Source organism: Geotrypetes seraphini, chromosome 6 (genome assembly GCF_902459505.1).
Source record: "Geotrypetes seraphini chromosome 6, aGeoSer1.1, whole genome shotgun sequence".
Lineage (NCBI taxonomy): Eukaryota > Metazoa > Chordata > Amphibia > Gymnophiona > Dermophiidae > Geotrypetes > Geotrypetes seraphini.
Window position 1 is genome coordinate 186,498,835 of NC_047089.1, and position 22,723 is coordinate 186,521,557.

Below are 22,723 nucleotides of genomic sequence, written 5' to 3' on the forward strand. Positions count from 1 at the left end.
TTGCGTGCCCGTGGAGACAGGCGAGCACAGTGCAAGCAAACACTGTTCCTCGTGCGTTGGGCCCAAGCAGCGAACGCACAGATCGTGAGGATCCAGTGTATTCATCCTTTTCCTGCAGCCCGGACATTTCTTAGATGTTTCTGGCATCTTCAAGATGGTAAGTAGAAAAAGTCTTGATTGTAGACAAAATGGTGATGGAGAGCTGTGGAAAAATCCGACCGATGGGAACGGGCGGAAACTAAAGACTGGGGATTAGGGGGAAGCAGGGGGAAATGGGTAGGGCTCGGGCATGCCCAGTGGGGCCCGGGCACTGCACGTGCTCAGAGAAAAAAAAAAAAAAAATCTCTCTGAGCTATTGGAGAGCTTATCCGCAAATTGGGGAGCTGTTGGGACAACACCCATATGTGGCTGACTCATCCTGCTTGTCCTAGGAGAATGACTGCATGGGAACTCTTCATTCTTCTGAGCTCCAAGAGAGGAATCTATGTCTGTGCCATGGGATGGTGTCACCCACTTGTGTGGTTGATTTTTTATCTTGTTGTTAACAAAGATAAAACTTTCTGGAGCACTACAAAATAAAACCAAAAACATTTTATGTTGGCTTCTACTAAACTAAAGTAGAGCTTTTTACCATGGGCTGGCAAGGTAAATGCTCCAACTTTCATAGGAATTGAATGAGCATTGAAGCATTTACCTTACCGGTCCAAAGTAAAAAGCTCTACTGCGGTTTAGTAAAAGGAGCCCTTAATTTTAACAGACCTGCAGGCAGAACTGAGGATTTACTAATATCTATATACAAGCCATCTTAAATGTTAAAAGATCCTCCCCCCCACAAACACACTTTTAGTATTAGATCCTTTTTATTAAAGCCATACCTTCCTCTTCAGTCACTAACAACAGAACAGAAATGAGGTGACCAGATGGCTCCAGGTCATCAGGGGCAGGTTGAGCCAGTCCTGGTTTTACTCCAATGGCATGCAGACTTAAAAGTCCTGTCTCTTAGAAATAAACTAGAATTACAAGTTCAGAGACCTGGATCAGAACACACCAGGTAGCCCTTCTCAGAGGCCCACAGCCTGTTCTTACATAATCACACAACAGAGACTATGAGTACCATCCTGCCAACTTCACCACATGGTACCCACTGTTTAAAAAAGCCACACAGTGAGGTACAAAACTCTGTCAGGCTGTGTGTGCCAAGGATCAAGCCAGGTGACAGCATAACCAAATTAAGCCAAACCTGGACAGCCCTTAAGAACATAAGCAATGCCTCCGCTGGGTCAGACCTGAGGTCCATCGTGCCTAACAGTCCGCTCACGCGGCGGCCCAACAGATTCAGGACCTGTGCATTAATCTTCTATCTATACCCCTCTATCCCCTTTTCCAGCATGAAATTGTCCAATCCTTTCTTAAACCCCAGTTTATAAATCTTTCCTTTTGGCCAAGTCTTAATAATAATATTGTAATTTAAGACTTGGCCAAAAGGAAAGATGGTGGCTATACCTTGTAGACTCTTAGCCCTCCCCCAGCAGCATCAATGCAAGCATCATGCATGTAGAAACCCACAATCAGAGTACAAAACATTAAAGGGACGCTTCGGAGGATGAGACCCACTGTAGGCAGCATGACTGCTATCTTTATATGTGACCATCTCTGGGAAAAGGTGGGAAAAGGTGAGTAAAGACACCAGAAACAAAAAATTGGGTGTTAATGAATTCTGTTACAGTAAACAATCTGTTATACAAACCCCATCCTTTTATGTGAAAAAAAAAGTTACAGAAATTCAAAAGTTGTAACTTTTGCAGACTGCATATGGACCCATGACATGAAAAAAATCAGCCATGTTCAACATTTTGGATCCGCTACTTTAGTCACCTTTTCCCAGAGATGGTCACATTATGTGCTATACACCTAATTACAAAATCATTTTCCAGTGCAGAAATTAAAACTAATCCTCACTTCTCTGGTTACAAAGGACCTTCCCTATCTGCCCAGGACTGACCAATTCTTCCCCCATCACTTGCCTTGCTGATTGGATGGCAGAAGGTCTGGCTCACCTGACTCTGGGATGTATTGCTCACGCCCCACACAGTGGTTACCACAGAGAGAGATCCAGCAGGCTGATTGGTGTTCTGTTGCCAAGGAACCGTCTCATATGCAAATGAACCATCACTGTAATTTTGACCAAAAGACAAGACAGTGCAGCTAATTAAATGGCTGCCCAGAACTATGGGATGTTCTGCCCTGTGATATTCACCAGCGCAGAGACGATAGGCGCTTTAGGAAGTCCAGTATAATCTTTCTACAGCACCACTTCCAAATGGACGACAGCCTCCACGTCCATTAAAAGAGATGGAGGGGCTCTGCCAGAGAGAATGTGGTGAATTGCTTTTTAAACTGTTATGCTGCTGTTATGAATTGTTTTTATGAATGTATCATTAAATAATGTTCAATGTGTTGGGGTGGCTAATGCTATAAATCATAATAAAACTACTTTTAGGAGGGGACATGGACACTGAATTTCTACACACTATGTTGGGGCTGGAAATACCAGTTTCTTTCTTTTAAAAAAAAATAGCCAATTGATAGAACCTGGATCTCACTGGCTGCCCTACCCAGTGCTTATTTATTAGACACAAGAGCTAGCCTGGCATTTAGACATTGTAGCTGCCAGCTCTGAGATCAGTGAGGCTGCTATTTCTTTGAACACATTAGCAAACAAAACTAAGTTATTATATTTCCCTGCAGACTGTCTCCAGATAGTTCCCCCCTGGGTCTCTGCAGTCCATTTGTCAGGCTGATAAACAGTTGTTTGCTCCTCCATAATCTAGAGAGCCCACAGAGATGCCAGATGTTGTTGTGGGAACCAGAGGGACCCGTTTCCCTCATCAGAGCAGCATGCCAGCAGTAAAGGTGGGCATCATTCTGCAGCCGGCTTTGTTGGAAGACAGGGCTCAGCTGTCTCTTCTCCCACAGCTTGTCTGCTTCAAGTGTGGGTTTGAGTGAAGGGGATATAGGTAAAGCATAAATAATCAAGTGATCTAACCAGAGGAGCGGACCATTCAGAGAGTGCACGCCTGCTGACCAGAGGAGCCAGCCACAGAGAGCGAGTGTGTATCTGACCAGAGGAACAAGCCACTCAGAAAACGTGTGCATTAGCCAAAGGGGCTAGCCACACAGAGAGAGCAAGCATGCTGATTAGAGAAGCAAGCCACACACTGGCTGGTTAAGAGGAGAACCATGCGGAGAACACATGTACACTAGCCAGAGGAATGAGCCATGGATAGAAAGTGTGTGCACTGAACAGAGAGAGCGAGCATAAAGTGAGACAGCGCATGTGTACAGGTTAGAGCAGTGAGCTACACAGCAAGAGTGTGTGCATAGGCAGAGGAGCAAGCCATACAGACAGCACATGTGTGTTAGTCAAAGGACTGAGCACAAAGAGAAATAGCGCTGGCCAGAGAAGTGAATCACACATAGAAAAGACAGCCTACTAGGTAGAGGAGTGAGCTATAGAGACAGCATGCGGACCAGCTACTGAGAAAGAGATAATACAAGGCAAATATTAATGAGCGTGCTCTGGTCAGAGGAACTGTACATAGGACAATGACGGCGGTATGTCACACACATTTTCCTACAATCCCTGAAATGTCAAGCATGCACCATCATACTTACCCATGTGGCGTGGGTGGTAGCGATGATTTGATGGGGTTCATGGAGTTCATTTGCTATGGAATAGTAAGGGTGGGGGAGGGAGCACGCCTTACTGTCAGCTGAAAGAAGAGCCAGCAAGCAACTCCTGTGTGTTATCTGCACCGCACCTAGAATGAAGGAAAGAGGGAAAAGAAAGGTCAGAGCATCAACCAGTAGTCACCAGGACCTGGCAAGAAGCAAACTCAGAAGCCAAGAATAAGCGGCACTGGAATAGAACATAACCATAACCATTTCACAAAAACACCAGCCCCCCCCCCCCAATCCTCTTAATCATAGTCTCAGCCTCTTCCAGCAGGAGGTGCTGTAAAAGACCTGGCTCTATACGTCATACCTCCTGCAGCCCCCTATATCTCTCATCATGAGGCCCTGTAGGGAATGGTACAGAAGTGCTGGACATCACACCATTCTCCCTTCCACTCTCCTGCACCTTCATACACACCATCTCCCTGGAACAAATGTCCTTTGCCCTTTTCTGACCACTGCACAGCTGGGATATATTGTTTTAGGGAGAATATGCAGATTGCTCTTGTGACCTGCTCAAAAATACTATACCAAACAAAAAAAATTAATTAATGTAAAAGATGAAGATAAAGCTGAAAAGGGAGAACGTGGACCGAGAAACCAAAAGGATGAGGTTGGAGAAGAAATAAAATTAGCTATAGGAACAGAGTTGTCTAGAACAAAAATAATTATAACAGTTTTAAAAAATTTAGAAAGAGTAATAAAAAGGTGGTTCTTGGCTGTGACTGTAAGTTGTGCAAGGCTGTTGCACGCCTGAGTTTCACCTCATCTAACCTCTGTGATTCGTGTCACTCTCTGTAGGCAATAACAAGTGCCAGACCTGGCCCACACATTTCCAGTGTTGTCTCTGCCTCTTTACCTTCCCCCACCCCTCACTCAGTTTGTGGGGAGGTTACATTGGAATTTTCACTCTCTTTTTCCTAAAGGGAAGTTGTCACACTCCCTGTGCAGAAGCCTGGCTCAGAGTGGTACAACAAGTTCACAGGCTGTCTACAAGGAACTTGAAGTCTAGCCTAGTTCTAACAAACACAAGAGCTGCAATGGAAGGGCCTAGTTATGATCAAGTTAAGAGCAGGAAGATACTGATGGAATACTTAGCCTGCACATTATGCAGTACTGCAAGTGGTCCCCTTTGTGTGCACCCCCACCCTTAGTTCTGAAGAGTCAAATGATATGGAGCACAAACGAAAGGTTGACCCTTAGTCCTCCACAGAAATGGAAGTCAGACAAAACCAAAAACACTGTGAAGAGGATGATGTTCAAGAAGCAGGCTTTTATTTGAAAATACAATCCAAGTAATCCACTTAAGAGAAATATCTAGGACCCAGAACATTGGGAACTATGGACCCAACACGGTCCGTGTTTCGACGGAACTGTCTTCTACAGGGGTCCCGAAAGGTCCCGATACAGAAGCTCGTGGATCAAAGGCTACAAACGATCTTGTGTAAAACTCTGCGCGGATGGAAAATCCTCAGGAGCAGGGTTTTGCATAAGATCGTGGGCTAAAGCATGTGTTTTTTCTCCCGCTCCCGAGGATTTTCCATCCGCGCAAAGTTTTGCATAAGATTGTTTGTAGCCTTTGATCCATGAGCTTCTGTATCAGGACCTTTCGGGGACCCCTGTAGAAGACAGTTCCGTCGAAACATGGACTGTGTTGGATCCATAGTTCCCAATGTTCTGGGTCCTAGATATTTCTCTAAGTGGATTACTTGGATTGTATTTTCAAATAAAAGCCTGCATCTTGAACATCATCCTCTCCGCAGTGTTTTTGTTTTAAATGATATGGAGCAAACATACTGAGTATTCTAAACTGTATCACCATTAGCCTGGGAGCTTGCAGAGACCAGAATTATTTAGTCTAGGTTATGTTACGAAGGTAAATGAAAAAGTAAAGGTAAAATGCATTTAACAGCTTTAATAGAGTAACTGTGAGCAATTGAACATATCACTTTTCCACATAGTCCCCACGCAAGATGATGCATTTGTTGTATCATTCGACTAGCTTCTGCGTTCCTGCAGAGAAGTTTTTCAGCTGCTCCCGAAGCCAGGTGAGCAACGCTTTCTTTACTTTATCATGCTTTGTCTTTTGCTCTTCGGGTCGCAGTGATGCACCCATGTTTCGTCACCAGTGACATTTCTCTCCAGAATACTTGGATTTTATTCATGCCGTCTCAGGAACTGGGTTGCAATCTCCACATGCGGTTGATTGTGCAGATCAGTAAGCTTTCCTGTATCCCAAGTCATCATGCATTATGGCAAATGCAGATCCATAGCTGATATCCAAATTTGCAGCCAACTGAGACACTGTTATCCGTTGGTCTTCTCTAATCAAGGCGTCCACCCTGTCAATGTGCTCTTGTGTGCACAATGTTGATGGGCGACCAGCACAACCTTCCCACTTTAAACCTTTTTACCCACTCATAAACCTCTCGTTGATTCATGGTGCTATGTCCACACTGAGTTACTATCCAACAGTGAATTTCCACTCCCTCTGCACTACTGCATGTTGTTCTTCGTTGGTGCAATCTTGCAATGGAGCGTCCATGTTTTTGACCTCGTAGCAGCTACATAACTAAAAGCCAAGTGCTGCACTGTGCGTGGACGAACTATCCAACAGGCAATGTATGAATACATATGTTGCATTTCATTAGCTCTGTTCCAGTTATCACGTAATTTAACAATTGCCTTTAATTTTTTTAAATAAGGAACAGTGTAGGAGTGTTGGCTCTGGGAAAACTTTCAGTTCCCAAAATTCAAACCCTCCTAAGAGTTACTGGAATGAATCATTCAGGACTGCTGGGTGGGGGAGCTCACAATTCCTGCAGTTGTAGTCTCTTTCACCAGGAGTTGCTGTTGGGAATTATATATTTATTATTTTAAAAATTTATGAATCGCTTAAACATTTACATCCACAATTTCAAGCACAAACATTATAAAATGCAATAAACAAATCAGTTAATCTTCCCCACAAATTTCGTTAATATAGAATTCTTTAAATCTAAAACAAATAATAACCACAGGGTTAGAGAGAAAGGTGTCCACAAATAATTGTGTTTTTAACATTTTCTTAAAAGACATACAATCTTTGCATAATCTCATTACACATGGAATTGAATTCCAGAGATTCTTATCGGCAAGTGCGAAAATAGATATTCTAGATTTAACATAACGAATCCCATTTTCTTTTAAAACTGATGAGCAACATCCCTCCCTCAATTCTCAAACATCTTGCGGGTTGATAGATTTCCTACAAGTTTTGAAAGCAAGTAGCAGAAGAGGATATTTGATGAACGACAGATAGCGCTTTGTAGCAAATTAAGAACATAAGAACATAAGTATTGCCCCTGTCGGGTCAGACCAGAGGTCCATCGTGCCCGGCAGTCCGCTCACGCGGCGGCCCCTCAGATCCATGACCTGATAGTGCTCATACCCTAAAACTCTCATATGCTTTTCGCTTAATGTCCTGTAGAGTAACCCTCTATCTGTACCCTGCAATCCCCTTCGCTTCCAGGAAGTCATCCAATCCCTTTTTGAACCCCAGTATTGTACTCTGTCCTATTACCTCATTTGGAACAGGTAACCAATGGAGAGCTTTTAAGATTGGAATAATATGGGCAACCCTAGGAATGCCCATTATCAATCTAGCCGCTGAATTCATTAGAAGTTGAACAGGTTTGCATGTTTTCTTTGACAATCTGAGATACAAAAGATTGCAGTAATCAATTCGAGATAGCAATAAAGCTTGAAGGACAGAGCGAAAATCCACAGGGAAGAGCATCGATAAGATATGAAGTTATGCATCCTCCATTTACCACTTTTAGTATTTATATATACTTATAGCCTAAGTGGTTTACATTCAGATACTCAAATATTTTCCCCTATCTGTTCTGGTGGGCTCACACTCTATCTGATGTACTTGGGGCAATGGGGGATTATGTGATTTACCCAGGGTCACAAGGAGCAGCATGGGATTTGAGCCCACAACCTCAGGGTGCTGAGGCTGTAGCTCTAACCACTGCACCACACTCTCCTGCAGGCCCAGTTTTACCCTGGAAGATGTGCTGTAGGAAATAGTGCAAGCACAATGGACTGCACAGATCCGCTTCAAATAGCATCCATGGAAGAATGCAGTGTTTTTATTTGCTTCACAAAATGAAACAGTAAGACCACCCTCACTAAAGACAGCCCTGCAAGTCTCTAGATCCTGTTTTTGTAAACCACACCCGGTATACAGGGCGTTTAAGTGTTCTGTCTAGGGTCAGGGAGAGCTACAATTTGGCTGCTTTTTAATTTGATTTTGATAGTTATCTGAGGCAGACAGACAAAAGTCACAATGTCACCAAGACCTCTCAGCCACAGGGGCCAATTAGAACAGCACTGCAGAAAGTGAATGATTTCCAGCTCTTTAGCCAAGGCATTTTAAACAAGCCAATAAATCCGGTCTCATCATCGATCAATGAAAGTAAAAGACAAATACCAGCAGGGAGAGGGAATATCAAAGGCTGGCCTTTTGCCAACCTCCAGAGCCCAGGAATGTACGCAAAACAGGCTGGAAGTCCCCTTCTGATTCATATCTTAATGCAGAAATTCACTGCCTGTACCAGGAATCCCAATCCTGTAATTCATCACATACATCCATAGTCTAAGCTTGGAGAACTGGGACCCCCACTATCCCAACTCAATAATTCATTAACCAAATCTCAGACTGGAAGTACTTGGGGCCACAATACCCCAGTACTATATAGACAGTCTTTGACTTTAGGATTTTCAAGTTACAAGGATATGGAGTTAAGTTTTTAAATCAATACCCGCAATTCAACTTAATATACAAGAATCTCCCAGCAGGTGTGCATTGATATGCTGAAGACTGTGGGGCCCAGTGAAGTGACATCAGCAAGTAGCATGCTGAGGATTTCTTTTCCTCAGAACAATGGAAAAATGTGTTTGAAAAGTCTCTGTGCTCTTTCCAATACTATAGATTGCTAAATTCTTAGATATTGTGATACAAATAGAGTCTGAGATATTGGTTCTGCATGCCACTCCCCATTTAAAAGGTTGCTTTAAAGGACACTCATTTTGACTTCAGACGTGTTTTCAGAAACCAACTGTGTTTTAAAACCATGGATTTTTTTTTTTTTTTGTATTCCACGACAAACATTCACAGCCAAGAGTACTAGGACCTTCAACATTCCTGCATTATAAACCATCACACACATATGAACCAAGACCAGGAATGCAGGGACAATGAAAGAGCATACCACATGTTGCCTGCAGAAAGAGTACTGAATAAAAGCGTCAATAATACTAAAAAAAAAAAAAAAAATCCCCCAAACATCTACAGCAGCTAGAAGAGGTTGAAACAAGACAGAATCCTGCAGCATTTGCTGCCATGCCTCTGTGCCCCCTCCTCCTCCTGCTCTTCATCCTCGAGACCCTCACGCCCTGCTCTGATGGGCTGTCTGTTGTCGATGTGATGTTAATGCACACAATACTGCTCAAGACCATTCTCAGGGCTGCCATATTGCTTAGAATCTGAGGCATAGGGAGGTTCAATACTCAGACTGGTCCCCTCTCTCAATCCTGTTGGGTTTTTAGGACATTCTTAATAAATCTTGTTACTGATCTCTCTATGCATAACTTTATTTTACTGTTGTTACTATTACTTTGTAAATGATCTCTCCTGTCTTTTATCTTTCTATATACTAATATGTGTTACTTTAATAAACATATGTAAAATTGTCATGTCAATAAAGTTACCGCATTTGAATATGAATGGCTTGCATACATAAGATAGTCAACATATACAAATCTCTCTTATGTACAGTATATTTATTAGGAATATAGTACTCTGGGAGGGGGGATGGTGATCCAAGGACTGCTTCGAGTATCACTAGAGTAACTATCTCTAAGCACACAGAGTGAATGGCAGCAGAGTAGGTGAATGGAGGGGGGAAGACTGTAAGGTTACCATTTAACTCCAGAAAAAAGAAGGACAGATTGAGACATCTGGGTTTTACTTCCATTGCTTTCCATAGAAGTAAAACCCAGATGTCTCAATCTATTCTTTTTCTGGAGCCATATGGTAACCCTAGGAAAAAGGAGGGAGTTAGGTCTTTAGATATGCAGCTCTAGGCTCAGACCACCAGGCTGCACTGTCAGCTTTAACACAGAAGCAAGATGAGTTAAAAAGCAAGCATCAAAAATTTGTGGTAGAATTAGGGGCTGGAGTTTGTCGTGAGGTTCTACTCAATGGTTTTATAAACAGCCCAGAACAGTTCACTTAAAGGCAGAGGAGCCAACTTTTCAAAATTATTGGGGATGCTAACCCCAATAAAAATTACCTCTCTCTGGATACAGTCAAGGAGGATGTTCAATACTGGGGGGTGCTTAAGCACCTACATAGTTGGCTCCTATGTTTAAAGGTATGATGGTGATGTTTGGAAAGGGGGTGCATGTTTATTCTGGGGCGAGACAGGAAGCAAGCTGCAGCAAGCATGGATTGTGGGGTGATTTTGATGTCTGCTGTGAAAAAGAAGAAGAAAGATGTAGAAAATTGGGAAGAGGGATTCGAAAGTGGGAAACTATATGGTGAACGGAGGGTGGGGTGATTTGGAATTTGATATGTTCCAGCCAAACAGAAATAACCTGTCCCCTGTAGGACTGGATGACTCAGGGGATAGTCATAGCAATTCAGATACACCTCTTCTCTGCATCTCACTTCCACCCCATAACAGCTCCCATTAAGTCTTATGTTTACAGATAGGTTGAGATGCTTGGTACTTTATGACTTCATCGATTTATGTTTCTGTTCCAAAAAATTATTAAAAAAAAAAAAAAAAAGACTAGGCAATCTTTTATTGATGAACTGTTCCTTTATCATATCAATGTTGTTACTCTGACATTAAAATACATCAGAAAAAGTGTCCTAGGGGGGCCGATGGTTACTGCAGGTTTAACTATGTTTTACTGTGGGATAGCACTTGGGTGCTAACTCATGCAGAAACCCTTTACATTAGGGTCCAGGGCAACATAGAAGGCTTGGTTAAGAGGAGAGGGTGTCTACCAGCACCCTCCCTCTCCCTCCAAACTGACCACTATGCCCTGGATAGCTGCGTCAGCCCCCCTTCCTCCCCAATCTCCCACCCCACCTGCTTTTCAAAGGACATCCCCCAAAAATTAAATCCCTCTCGCCTTTGACTCCTTCCCCCAGTCCACCCCACCTTACAGGAGAGGCAGGAACAATAACTACTCCCTCCTACTTCCAGCTCCACTATTTTGAAAAATGGTGGCATCCTACCCTGCATGGGGCACTGGACAGAGCCTGCCGTCTGCTGCTTTTTTCCTGTAAGGCATGGCAGGGTAGGCTGGGCGAACATTCAGGGGGTGGGACAGATTTATTTATTTTTATTCAAGGGAAGGGTATTGAGTCAGAGGAGAGGAGAATAAATGAACCACTAGACTACCAGGAAAATGTGTGAGAGTGTGGAAGGATAGGGGAGAACTAAACTACCAAGGAATCTGTGGGTATGGAGATTGAATTGGTTCAAGTTGGGTGGGGAGGGGGACCCAGTAGAGGCGCATGACTGTGGGGTCCTTTTACTATAATGGATGCATTAGTGTTTAGCGTGCGCTAAAACAGCTAGCGCGCCTTAGTAAAAGGACCCCTGTGTTTGGTAAGGAGGGAGATGTTGCTATGTTTAAAGTTTGGTTTTTGTTGTTGGGTTGTTGTTTTTTTTTTTTTTTTGGGGGGGGGGGGTTATTATTTAACCCTTCCTGTCAATGCCTGAGTGATTTTAGTGTGGCAACAATTTGCATGCTGAGTATAGAATGCCATTGTAATTTTTGTGTGGTATTTTACGGTAGAGCTCCATCTCTACTGTCAGGTTTACTGCATCTCCCCCATAGTGATTGCTCCAGGCATGCTCTATCACTCTTCCACCTACCCACAGGAGCTCTGTTATTTGGCTGAGCCTTCCTTATAATTCAGGGTCTGCAGGAAGACAGTAGAGATGGATCTTGGATTTTAATTCCCCTCCACAAATTTATTAGAAGTAGGTAGAGAGAGTGAGGACAGAGCGCTCCTGCTGCATTGAATGGAGGAGAGCCTGGAGGATGTCCAGCGTCTTCCCCCTCCCTCTCCCTCCTCCCCCCACCAATCGTCAGCCCTCCTCCTCCTCTGCTGCATCAGAGCACAGAACATTAAGTTCTCTCTCCCTGGTTCAGCGTGTTCCCTTCTCCAAGCAAGGACACTATATTTAATGTGCAGCAAGATGTCTGACACACACACATGCACACACCCCTCCCTCCCCCCTCACAGGCTTCCTCACATTCACACAGTCTCCTCTTATCTACGACTCATTCTGGCAGCTATTGCAACTAGTATTTCACCTAGCACCATCTCTCTCTCAGCACACACACACACACACACACACACATTCAGGTAACTTCACTGACATGACAATGTAACATACATTGCCAAGTAATACATTTACAGATTAGAGATAACATATACATGCACACACATGCAAATATACAAAGCTCCCCCTTTATACTCTCTCTCATGTGCTGTTCTTTTAAAGCGCCCATAAACTGACACAGCTAGTCTCTCTCCTGCATACCAGGGTTTTTTTTTTCACTCACTGGCTCTTACTGCTTTCCCTCTGCCCCTCCCTCTGTTACAGTACTCTGTTTGCTCCTCCCTCAGATTTTGCTCTTACTATGCCTCCATATTTCCATTGCTCTGGACCCCTCTCCTCGCCCACAGATCCTCTCTCTCAGCAGGGCATTCATCTCATTTCCATGCGCATAAAATAATCAGTCCAATGCCAGCAGTCTAAGAAAAGAAGACTTTTATAAACAGCACAAGATTTGATTAAACTCTTGCCTTTTAAAACTTGTTGCAATGACCGTCTTACAGTGCAGGCTTCAGCTGGAAGAAGCAGCAGCTCAGACTTCTGACAGCAGAAAGTGAAGGGGGAACCCACATAGTGCTCACAGCATCACCTAGTGGTCAGTAAGAAAATGACACACAGTCCTGTGGAGAAAGGCAGCCCTTCTCATTGATAAGAAAATGCCATGATACATGGTGTAGGAACAGGTGAGAAAAGGAAAACACTAGAAGCATGACGGTTTTACCTTTAAGAATAAAAAGAAGGGGCACAGAATGGTCTAGCAGAATGACAACAGCTTGGATAAGTCATCTAAATAACAACAAAAGGTCTAGTAAAACTAAAAAGTCCAGAGAATGATAGAGGGAATAGAACAACTCCCTTAGTGAGAAAGGTTAAAGAAATTAAGGCTTTTCGGCTTAGAGAAAAGATGAATGAGAGCGATTATGACAGGTAGTATATTTAAAATGAATCAGAGAAAATATTTTATTATTCAAATCACAATTAGGCTATGGATTTTGTTGTCAGTGGTCAAGGCAACATAGTTGCACTATCCATTGCCAGAGACAGCATGCAGAACTTGAAGGACCTTTGGTCTGACCCAAAGTGGCCCAGCTTATGTTCAGCAGACCATCCATTACGCTACACAGTCAAACCAGAAGCTCAGTGATATAAGGGCTTGCGAGAGGGCTACAAGCCAGCTGGGAGCTCTTTCAGCAAGGCTGTCAAACATAAGGCCTGTGAGCCATTTCTGGGCTGCCCACTAGGTTCAGCAGGAAGAAGCAACAGCTGCAGGGATCTGAGTCCCTCAGACTGAAAGTTATGCTGCAATCACCGCCACCGTGGGAGGAAAGCTGGCAGGAGTGAGAGGGGAAGAGAGGCAGCAAGGGAGCATGCCATGAAAGTAAACTATGGCCACCAAGAAGAAGGCTAGTGCTACTGCTAAAAGGAGCAGGTGCCATAACTAATAAGGCCCAGAGGGAAACAAAAGCTGGATAGAATAAAATCAGAGAGAGCAGTCCTATACTGTATGTTCAACCAAAAAACAAACAAATAAAACAGGGCAATATTTATGTAGAGATAAAATTTCTGGTGAAACAGTATTTTTTATATCGAGAGGAGGTAGAAAGAAAGAAGAATAAAGGGAGAAGGAAAGTGAGTTGATGAGATGTGGTGAGTCGTGAAAGTGGGTGACGGTGGTGGAGGGGCACGAGTGAGTGAAAGGATCATAGGTGCTGCAGAGAGAGAGCGAGGGGATGAGGGGATGTGGAATGTCAGTGAGTTACCAGAGGTATTGTTAGGTGTGAAACTGGAGGGGCTATGGAGATGATGAGAGATCATTTCTCTCTCTCCCAATCACAAATATCCTCCTCTAATCCAGGATCCCCTTTCCCTCCTTTCCAATTCCTCCTATCCTTCCCTCTCTCTGCACTTCCTGCCTGAGAGAGATTGTTTCTTCATTCTCCTACTGATATCTCCTCTTTCTCCCCATTCCTCAGATCCCAAAATGATTTTTTAACTAGTGAGAAAATATGGGTAGCAAAGGTTAGGTGATAGTTAATATTTATGCCAAAAGTCTGAATCTCATCTTTGAGTTGAACTTTGTTATCACGAGGACCAATAAATTAGGCGAAGCCTGTTAAAGGTGGATTCAATTTCAGTCTGTTCACTGCCACTTTGGAAAGCTTATATGAAATTTCATCAGTCACCTGAGAAGTGGACGTCAGCCACATAGATAAAGAATGTAATGTTGCATTAGAAGCAATGAGAAAAAAAATGTTGAAGCGAATAGGCCCCAGCACTGAGCCTTGGCGTACACCACATTTTATTTCATGAACTTTAGACAGTGACCTGAAATGAGCTATTAAATAAATAAGAAGTGAACCAGATACCAAGATTTTGTAGGCATTTAAGAAGGATAGCATGGTCAACTAGATCATATTAAAGCAACACAATTGCAGGATCTACAGGGTCAGGAAAAGGCACTATGGGTCAAACTGCAAGAGGGAATCGAAAATGTATGTGAATGGGCCGAATGGTCACCTCCCATCACTCCGCCATCACCAGGTTCCCCTGGTCTTCTTTTCCTTCCACCACCAGTTTCTTCTACATGCTTCACTATTATATGCTCTTCAAAACATAACCAGGTTCCTCCAAACTCACATCCCTGGTTACTCTGGCCACCAAAGATTGCTCCAGTCTCCACCAGTCCCTCTGGTTGTCACCATGTCCTCTTCCACCCTCATGGGACTTCTGAGTCTTCTGGCTGCTCCAGTACTATTACCAGTCTTTCCGCTGGTCACCACTGGTCCCTCTGCTGGTCACTCACCATCAGTTAAGGGTCTCTATTTCTTCTGTCTGCTTCCCTCTGGGTCTTCTGGCTGCTTCTGGTACTATTACCAGTCTCTCTTCTGGTTACCACTGTCCCTCCATCAGTTATTCGCCAGTCACCATCAGCCTAGGACCTCAAACTCCTCTGGCTGCTTCCCTCTGGGTTTTCTGGCCACTTCCTCCGGTCCCTCCACTAGTCACTTGCCAGTCACCTTCAGCCAGGATATCATTGGTACACTGGTCCCTCGTGGACTCTTCTATCATTGGTCATTCCTCAAGGACTTCTCTGGCCACTCAGTCTCTCCCTGAGGACTCTCCTGGTCCCTCATACATGCTCTACTGGTCAAAACCAGTTGTCAAGCTTGAGCACTTTCCAGTCACTGCAAGCTCTACTGGGCACAGCCAGTCAAGGTTAGGCTTACTGAGGGTTAGACTTTCACCAAAATTCCTCCCCTCCATTCTAAAGTGCAATCGTGTAATGGTGCAGTTCAATGTAAATTTGTCCACCATTTTGCCATGATTAATGGCTTCCTTGGGGGTCCTTTATTGAAAATGCATTTAGCTACAGCGCCATTTTGAAAATCAGCAACACTGTAGCTAAATGCATTTTCAATAAAGGACCCACAAGGAAGCCATTAATGGTGGCGAAATGGGACCCATCGGGCAAATTTAGAATGGCGCACTAAGATAAGTGCATATTTATTATATTATATATATTTATTTGAAGTTATTTAAAACAAATTAAAATTAAGAGGTTTTTGGACGATGAATGACAACCTGACCTACATAAGCTATTCCAATGATGATTCATTGAAAGCGCAGGAGCTCTGAGACCTTTTCCTCTTATTAACACAACACTCTAGTTGTATAGAAACCTGTTTTTTGACTGTGGGTTCAACCTAAGAGACAAAAAGCAGGATTGGGGGGTGGGGGGTGGTAGACAGGCAAAAATATCTGGAAAAGTTAAGAAATGCTGGTCACGTAGGCAGGAAAACAATGATGGAAATTGAAGAAAAAATTGCTGACTCGGTAAAACGGGGGAAATAAGACTTTTTTTTTTAGATATATTAGTGATATGAGGAAGTGCAAAAGTGGCATAGTGAGACTCAAAGGTGAGGGGGGAGGAATATGGAGAAGCTGATAAAGATAGGGCTGAATTGCTTAACAAATATTTCTATTCTGTGTTCACAGCTTAAGTGCCAGGAGTGGGACTGCAGAAAACAAAAGCAAATAGGGCTGGAGGTGTGGTAGACCCTGATCAATTTTCAGAGGATTGTGTTTGTGAGGAGCTACAGTAGCTAAACTAAAGGTAGACAAAGTGATGGAGCTGGATGGCTAATTTTTTCATTGCTTCTCTACAGTTGGGAACCTTACCAGAAGACTGGAGAAGAGATGTAGTCCCTCTCCATAAAAGTGGAAGTAAGGAAGAAGTAGGGAACTACAGGCCCTTAAGTATGAATTCTGTGGTAAGTAAATTAATAGAAACTCTTTTAAAATAGAGAATAGTGAAGTTTCTGGAATCCAGTGAATTATAGGACCTCAGGTAACATGGATTTACTAGAGGCAGGTCTTGTCAAACAAATTTGATCAATTTCTTTGACTGGGTGACCAGAAAATTGGATAGAAGGAATGTGCTAGAGGTGATATATTTAGATTTTAGCAAAGTCTTTGATGGTATTCTACACAGGCATCTAATAAATAAATTGATTGCCCTTGGTATGGGCAGCAAAGTTAGACTGGGTCAGGAACCGGTTGAGTGGAAGGCAACATAGGGTAGCGAGAAGAGATTGACTACCTGAAAGCTTCAGGAATGGAGTGTATGTCTACTAGAAAGAAGATAAGCCAGGTGAGAAACTAGTCTTTCCATATCTACTACATTTCTGTAGCTCTACCAGATGCATGCAGGCCTGTACATTAAACACACCAAGAGACGGTCACTGCTCGAAGGAGCTTACAATCTAATTATGATAGACATATTGGACAAAAATTATAAATCAATATCTGTTGTTCATGTGTGGGGAAATACAAAGGGAGAAGAGGTAGGGGGCTACAAAGGGAATGACAAACAAATGTGGTACTTTACAAAATGGTAGCATTAAGACTTAAACGCAGTTTCAAAAAAGTGGGTCTTCAGCCTGGACTTGAATACCACCAGACACCGAGTCTGTCGTACCAAGTCAGGCAGGTTGTTCCAGGCATAGAGCACAGCAAGGCAGAAGGGACGGAGTTGGAAGTTGGCCACAGAGGAGAAAGGTACAGACAAGAGAGAGTTATCTGACGAACAGAGTTCCCAGGGCAGAGTATAGGGAGATATAAAAGAGGAGAGATATTGAAGAGCCGCAGAGTGGAGAGAGAGCCAATGAAGCGAAGGTGGGTGAGGGGTAACAAGAGCATAACGACCTTGGCAGAATAGGAGGCATGCAGAAGAATTCTGAACAGATTGAAAGGGAGAGAGATGGCTTAGCGGAAGACCCATGAGAAGCATGTTGCAGTAATCTAGACAAGATGATGAGAGCGTGGATGAGGATCTTGGCAGCTTGTTTAGAAAGGAAGTTCTGGATTTTAGCGATGTTGTTTAGAAACAGGTGACAAGTTTTGGCGGTCTGTTGGCTATACAAAGAGAAAGAAAGAGTTGAGTCAAAGACTACCTCGAGGATGCAAGCCGATAAGACAGGGAGGATGAGAGTGTTATCTACTGAAATACAGAACAGAGGAAGGGAAGAGGCAGATTTAGGATAAGGAGTTCAGTCAAGATCATGTTTAATTTTAGATGGTGGTGAAACATCCAGGTAGCAATGTCAAATAGGCAGGCTGAGACTCGGGTCTGGATTCCCATAGAAATTTTGGGTGTAGAAAAGTATATTTGCAAGTCACCAGCATAGAGATGGCACTGGAAGCCATGGGAGGAGATTAGAGCAGCAAACGAGGAAGTGTCCACTCAAAGTCGTTTCTCATCAGCATTCAAACATTTGGACACCCACTTGGCTGACAGCTTCTGCATACCCAGCTGGTCTTGGATTATACTCCCAATACATTTCCTGGATATCTGTAGTGTCTCAGCAATCGTTTTAGCTGATATTCACCAATCTGCCAAAATCAAGTTATGGACATGGTCAATAATTTCAGGAGTTGACACCATTTGAGGCCTCCCAGACCTTGTTGCATCTTCACTCTCAAAATCTCCATGCTGAAAGTTTGAATACCACTTCTTTACTGTGGAATACGATGCGCATTTGTCACTCAATGTTTGTATCATATATTCATGGATTTTCTTTGGAGTTTTCTTCTGCAGGAATAGGAACTTCATGATGGCTCAGGGTTCCACACATGAAATTGCTGACATGGTTCAATCAATGATCTGAAACAATGTCAAAATATAGCATTATGATGCTGCAAATTGTCACTTTGCAAAATAAAATAACACTCTTTTCAGCTACTGTGGCAAAATAATGCTCAGAATTTAGGAAGTTGGTTGAGCTGAGAACTTTTCAGCACCCTCTCATAGAGCTGAATGTGCAGACAGGGAAACAGACCTCAGGATCAGTTTCTTTCTTCATATTCTATATCCCTTTTTTTTTTTTTTGGCTCCAAACCTTTGTCAGTTATGGAAAGGTAAAACCTGGCAGTTTCCAACTCAAAATAAGCATCAGAACTGAAATCAGATACCCTCAGCTTTCATTTTTAATTATAGTAACAGAGTATTGCCCCCCTCCATTCTCTCTCCTAACATACACTTTTGTGCATTTTAGATTCTGATAACTTTATTGGCATAACAATTTTACACGTGCTTCCAAACCAACACATTTTGAGTTAAGGTTAAAAAAAAAAATAGTAACTACCATAAAATACCAATTGCCAGGTTCTGGGCCTGGACTGCATTGTCTTCAGTGATTCAGCAACAGTTCTTGACCAGGAGCCATACCCCAGGCTTACTTCAAGGGGAATACTGAACAAAATATTTAAAAGTATGCATCTCTGAGTAATAAAAATGTTCAGTATTGCATTATAAATTACTTAATGATACTGTGAATACAGAATTTTACGAAATTCCCCCACCACAAGCTCCGGTCTACCACCTCCCAAATCCTGCTTTTTGCCTCTTTCATTATGGATTGAACCTCCACTGGCTTCACTCCCCTGCCCCCCCCCACCCACCCCAGCCGGCTCCCTCAGCTCTGTCCCCATTTCTCCTCTTTACCCAGTTTTCTCTCCTTTCTTCTTTTTCCTCCTCCCTAGGTTCTACAGTGCCAGCTTTCTTTGCTCCAACCCCAGTTTTCTTGTTCTCCCCAATTCTATCCCTCTCAAGCAAAACATCCAGCTTTCTTTCTCCATCTGTCCACCCTCCCATACTAGATCCTCTTCCCTACTTCCTGGCAAAACTCCTCACTCTCTCCTTGTGTCTCTCTCAGGCCTTGCCTCATTCCTCCCAGCAACTCGGGCTGCAGCCTCTTTGTTTTGGACTATATTCCTATTGCTGTGGCCTCCACCTTGGACTGGTGAAAGCCTGCAGCTTTTCTACCTATGCCACAGAAATTTATTTTGGGCCACGTGTGCAGCCTTCACCCCAGGCCTACACAAGATGTCTTCTACACCTACATATGGTTTTCCTGAAGCTCAAATGGCTCTGATACTTGTAGTTGTAGCCTACATCCTGGGCCTGCATAATTTGGCTTCCATAGCCATAGCCATCTCTTTCCCTGGTCCAAACAGCTGCAGCCTCTTCATCTCGGGCCCAGGTGAGCTTACACTCATTGCTGCAGCCTTTTTTTTCCCTGAGTAGCAGTTTCCCCTCCTTACCCAGGCAGAACAATGAGTTTACAGGTATTTCACGTTCCCTGTACATAATTCTGCAAGACAAAATGGGAAGAATTCTGTATTGCGTAGTACTTCCTCGGGACTCCTTCCAGGACCATCAATCCATGGACCCTAAATCCAACAAGCTAGATGTTGCCATTTTGACTCCCTCCTTACCTCCAGAGGCTGTGAGTGCTGTCTCTGCAGCATCCTTAGCTCCAGTTCACCTGAGTGTGGTAGAAGACTTGAGCCGGGAAATGAACTGAGGTCCTCTTATAGGGCAGTACACAACAGTGCCACAGAGCCACCAGGCTAGCCTGTCATGAGCCTTCTTGGGGTCACGCCCTCCTCTAAAACCTTGAGCACTGCAGTACTGCTTTCCTGTTTGTTATCAGAAACTAACGGTGACAGCACACTGATCCGGAAACAGCTGAAACAGTCAGAATGGATTTATTTAAGAAAAAAAAACACAACAAAAAACAGAGAGGGCAGCTGCACAATAAGAGAAAGAAATGTGGCTAAGAAATTAATACTTTGTGATAAAGAAAAAACTATAGAGAGAACAAGAAAGAGCAGTATGGTTGATGATGAATGAAAAGATATGAGGCCTTCATTACTTTGAAGCTTCCGCATTACAAGGCCATGAGGAAACAGACAGATGGACAAGACGGGCACACTTACATGGAGGAGGGAAAGCAATGTGAGAGAGATGTTCTGGGAAAGAGGGCCAGACAGACAGATGGGAAAGAAGAGAAAGTGAAAAGGTGACAGATGGGGAGACAAACAGAAATGGGAAATGGAAAAGCAGATACAAGGAGAGAAAATGTGAGAGGAAGAGCAGAGAGTGTAATTTGTACTTTATCTGCGTATTATTACTTTAGTGTCTTCTTAGTTTTTAATCACTTCAGGTATTAATTTGGCAATACGTGCTCAAATTTATATCAATAAAGAATTCTGAAGCTGAGAGGAGGAAAATGGAGTGGGAGAAAGTACACAAGAGGCAAAAGCTAATTCAGAAGATGGTTCAGTGACTAATCAGAGACTACATTTTAGTCACTGCATAGACAGGGTTCCAGGAATGGAGCGTCCCTTGCCACTCCCACGCCAAACAAAATTCTGTGACAGAATCAGGATTTGGGCCTCCTCTTCCCCCTCCCTCTCTCTCCCCCACACACACACACTCACTGTCCCACCCTTGCAAGGGTTGTGTTAGATAGAAATTACATTACTGTGTCTCAATACACTCCCTCACAGATATGGTATGTTGGGGGGGAGGAGGAAGCACATTCCCCAGGAGCCTTATTCCCTTAACAGGACACAGACAGAACAATGACCTCTGCCAGTTCTGCTGCAGGACTCAGGGCAAGCACTAGAAAGGGAAGAATGTAACCCAGGAGAATAACAACAAAAAAAATTCCAGATAACTCAACTCCCAGCTTCACTGTTCCTGTCTCTGCTCCCTATGCCTGCGGCAGCCTCTGGCTTTTCTAGGGGAGTGGGAGGGTCACTTGTGCAGTGGCTTTGGTGAGCGGATTAGTAGGGGATGCTGTAGAAAAGGACAGAGGTGCACTGGCAGAGCAGCAAGGGGGATGGGGTGGAATAGTGGAATTAGGGATGGTGTTGCAGGGAAGGAATCTTATTGTCCCTGTTTCTATCTCAGTGCATTCTGCCATTCTTAATGCAGAGTTTAAGGATTCCAGTCAGAAGGGAACAGCAGTTAGTAGTGATCTGCTTCTGCAATACTCTTCAAGTATCTAACATAAATAGTTGAATGCTGTGATTGAGTATATCCTTATCTGCCATGTGCATGTCTCAATGCCATCACAATCCACGTGTGAGATCATAAGCAGTTAGAGGGAATTGCCACTCATAGTGAAAAGGAAGGAGCTTCTGTTCTCAGTGTGTGCCCCTCCATTGTAAGGAAAATTAAGAGGAAAGAAGAAAGCTGCAAGATGGTAAACAGAGAAAGGGAGAAGAAAGACTTGCGCTCGCCAAACACGGCGCCAAACTATTTTTTCCGTTACTGACCCCCAATTCACTTGCGAGAAGAACTGAACTTGGATAGATTTAAGAGCAATCTAAAATGCTTTCTTTTTAAAGATGCATTTGACAACTAATAAACTTTGATTGAGCCCTGGTTTCTAAATTCTCTGACGCTTTTTGCTCTTCCCTAACGTTTTTCCCTTATATGTTCTTTACTATTTTAAATTGTATTTTTGCACCTACCCCTTCCTTCTGTATCAATTAATTTTGTCCTGTCAGTCATATTTATATAATTTGTTCCCCTTTGATTATTGTAACTCAATATTTTTATCTTTTGTACATCGCTTAGAAGTCGATATAAGCGATTAATTAAATACATATTAAACTTGGAAACAGAACTGGGGAGTAGAGAGTTGCGCGGGGACAGAAATCCCACCCGTCCCCACCCGTCCCCGCCAAAATCCCACCCATCCCCACCCGTCCCCGTGAGGAATCCCTCCGTCCCCACCCGTCCCCGTGAGGAATCCCTCCGTCCCCACCCGTCCCCGCGAGGAATCCCCTCCGTCCCCACCCGTCCCCGCGAGGAATCCCCTCCGTCCCCACCCGTCCCCGCGAGGAATCCCCTCCGTCACCATCCTTCCCTATAAACTTCAGAAATAGTTATTTTATTTAATTATGCTACTGAATTAAAGGCTCTGGTAGAGACCCATTTACAAATAAGCAAAGAGACTATTAATTTGGAAATATTAATTGGGAAGAATACATACTTTGTAAATGGGTTTCTACCAGAACCTCTAATGTAAATATAAAATATAAATACTCAGCTGATGAGAACCCACAAACTGTCAGCTGAGGACTTCCTTTGCAGTTGGGGTCCCTTTTGCCAAGCTTGGCAGGCAGCAGTAGCGTCCCTGAGTCACAGATGCTGGCACCTCAGTGGCTCATGGATGCTGCCAGCGACTGCTGCGCTTGGTGGAGGGGAGTTCTGACCA

General features: G+C 43.5%; 1 protein-coding gene across 1 annotated transcript in view; it reads right to left on the reverse strand.

Moving 5' to 3' along the window:
* Positions 1 to 22,723, reverse strand: part of ZMIZ2 (zinc finger MIZ-type containing 2) — a 229,311-nt gene that overhangs the window by 99,900 nt on the left and 106,688 nt on the right. The window contains exons 2-3 of the mRNA XM_033948638.1: positions 3,676 to 3,821; positions 2,058 to 2,172 (exon numbers count right to left, since the gene is read on the reverse strand). Coding sequence (XP_033804529.1) covers positions 2,058 to 2,172; positions 3,676 to 3,725 — 165 coding nt within the window. The 5' untranslated portion in view covers positions 3,726 to 3,821. The remainder of the gene's footprint in view (positions 1 to 2,057; positions 2,173 to 3,675; positions 3,822 to 22,723) is intronic.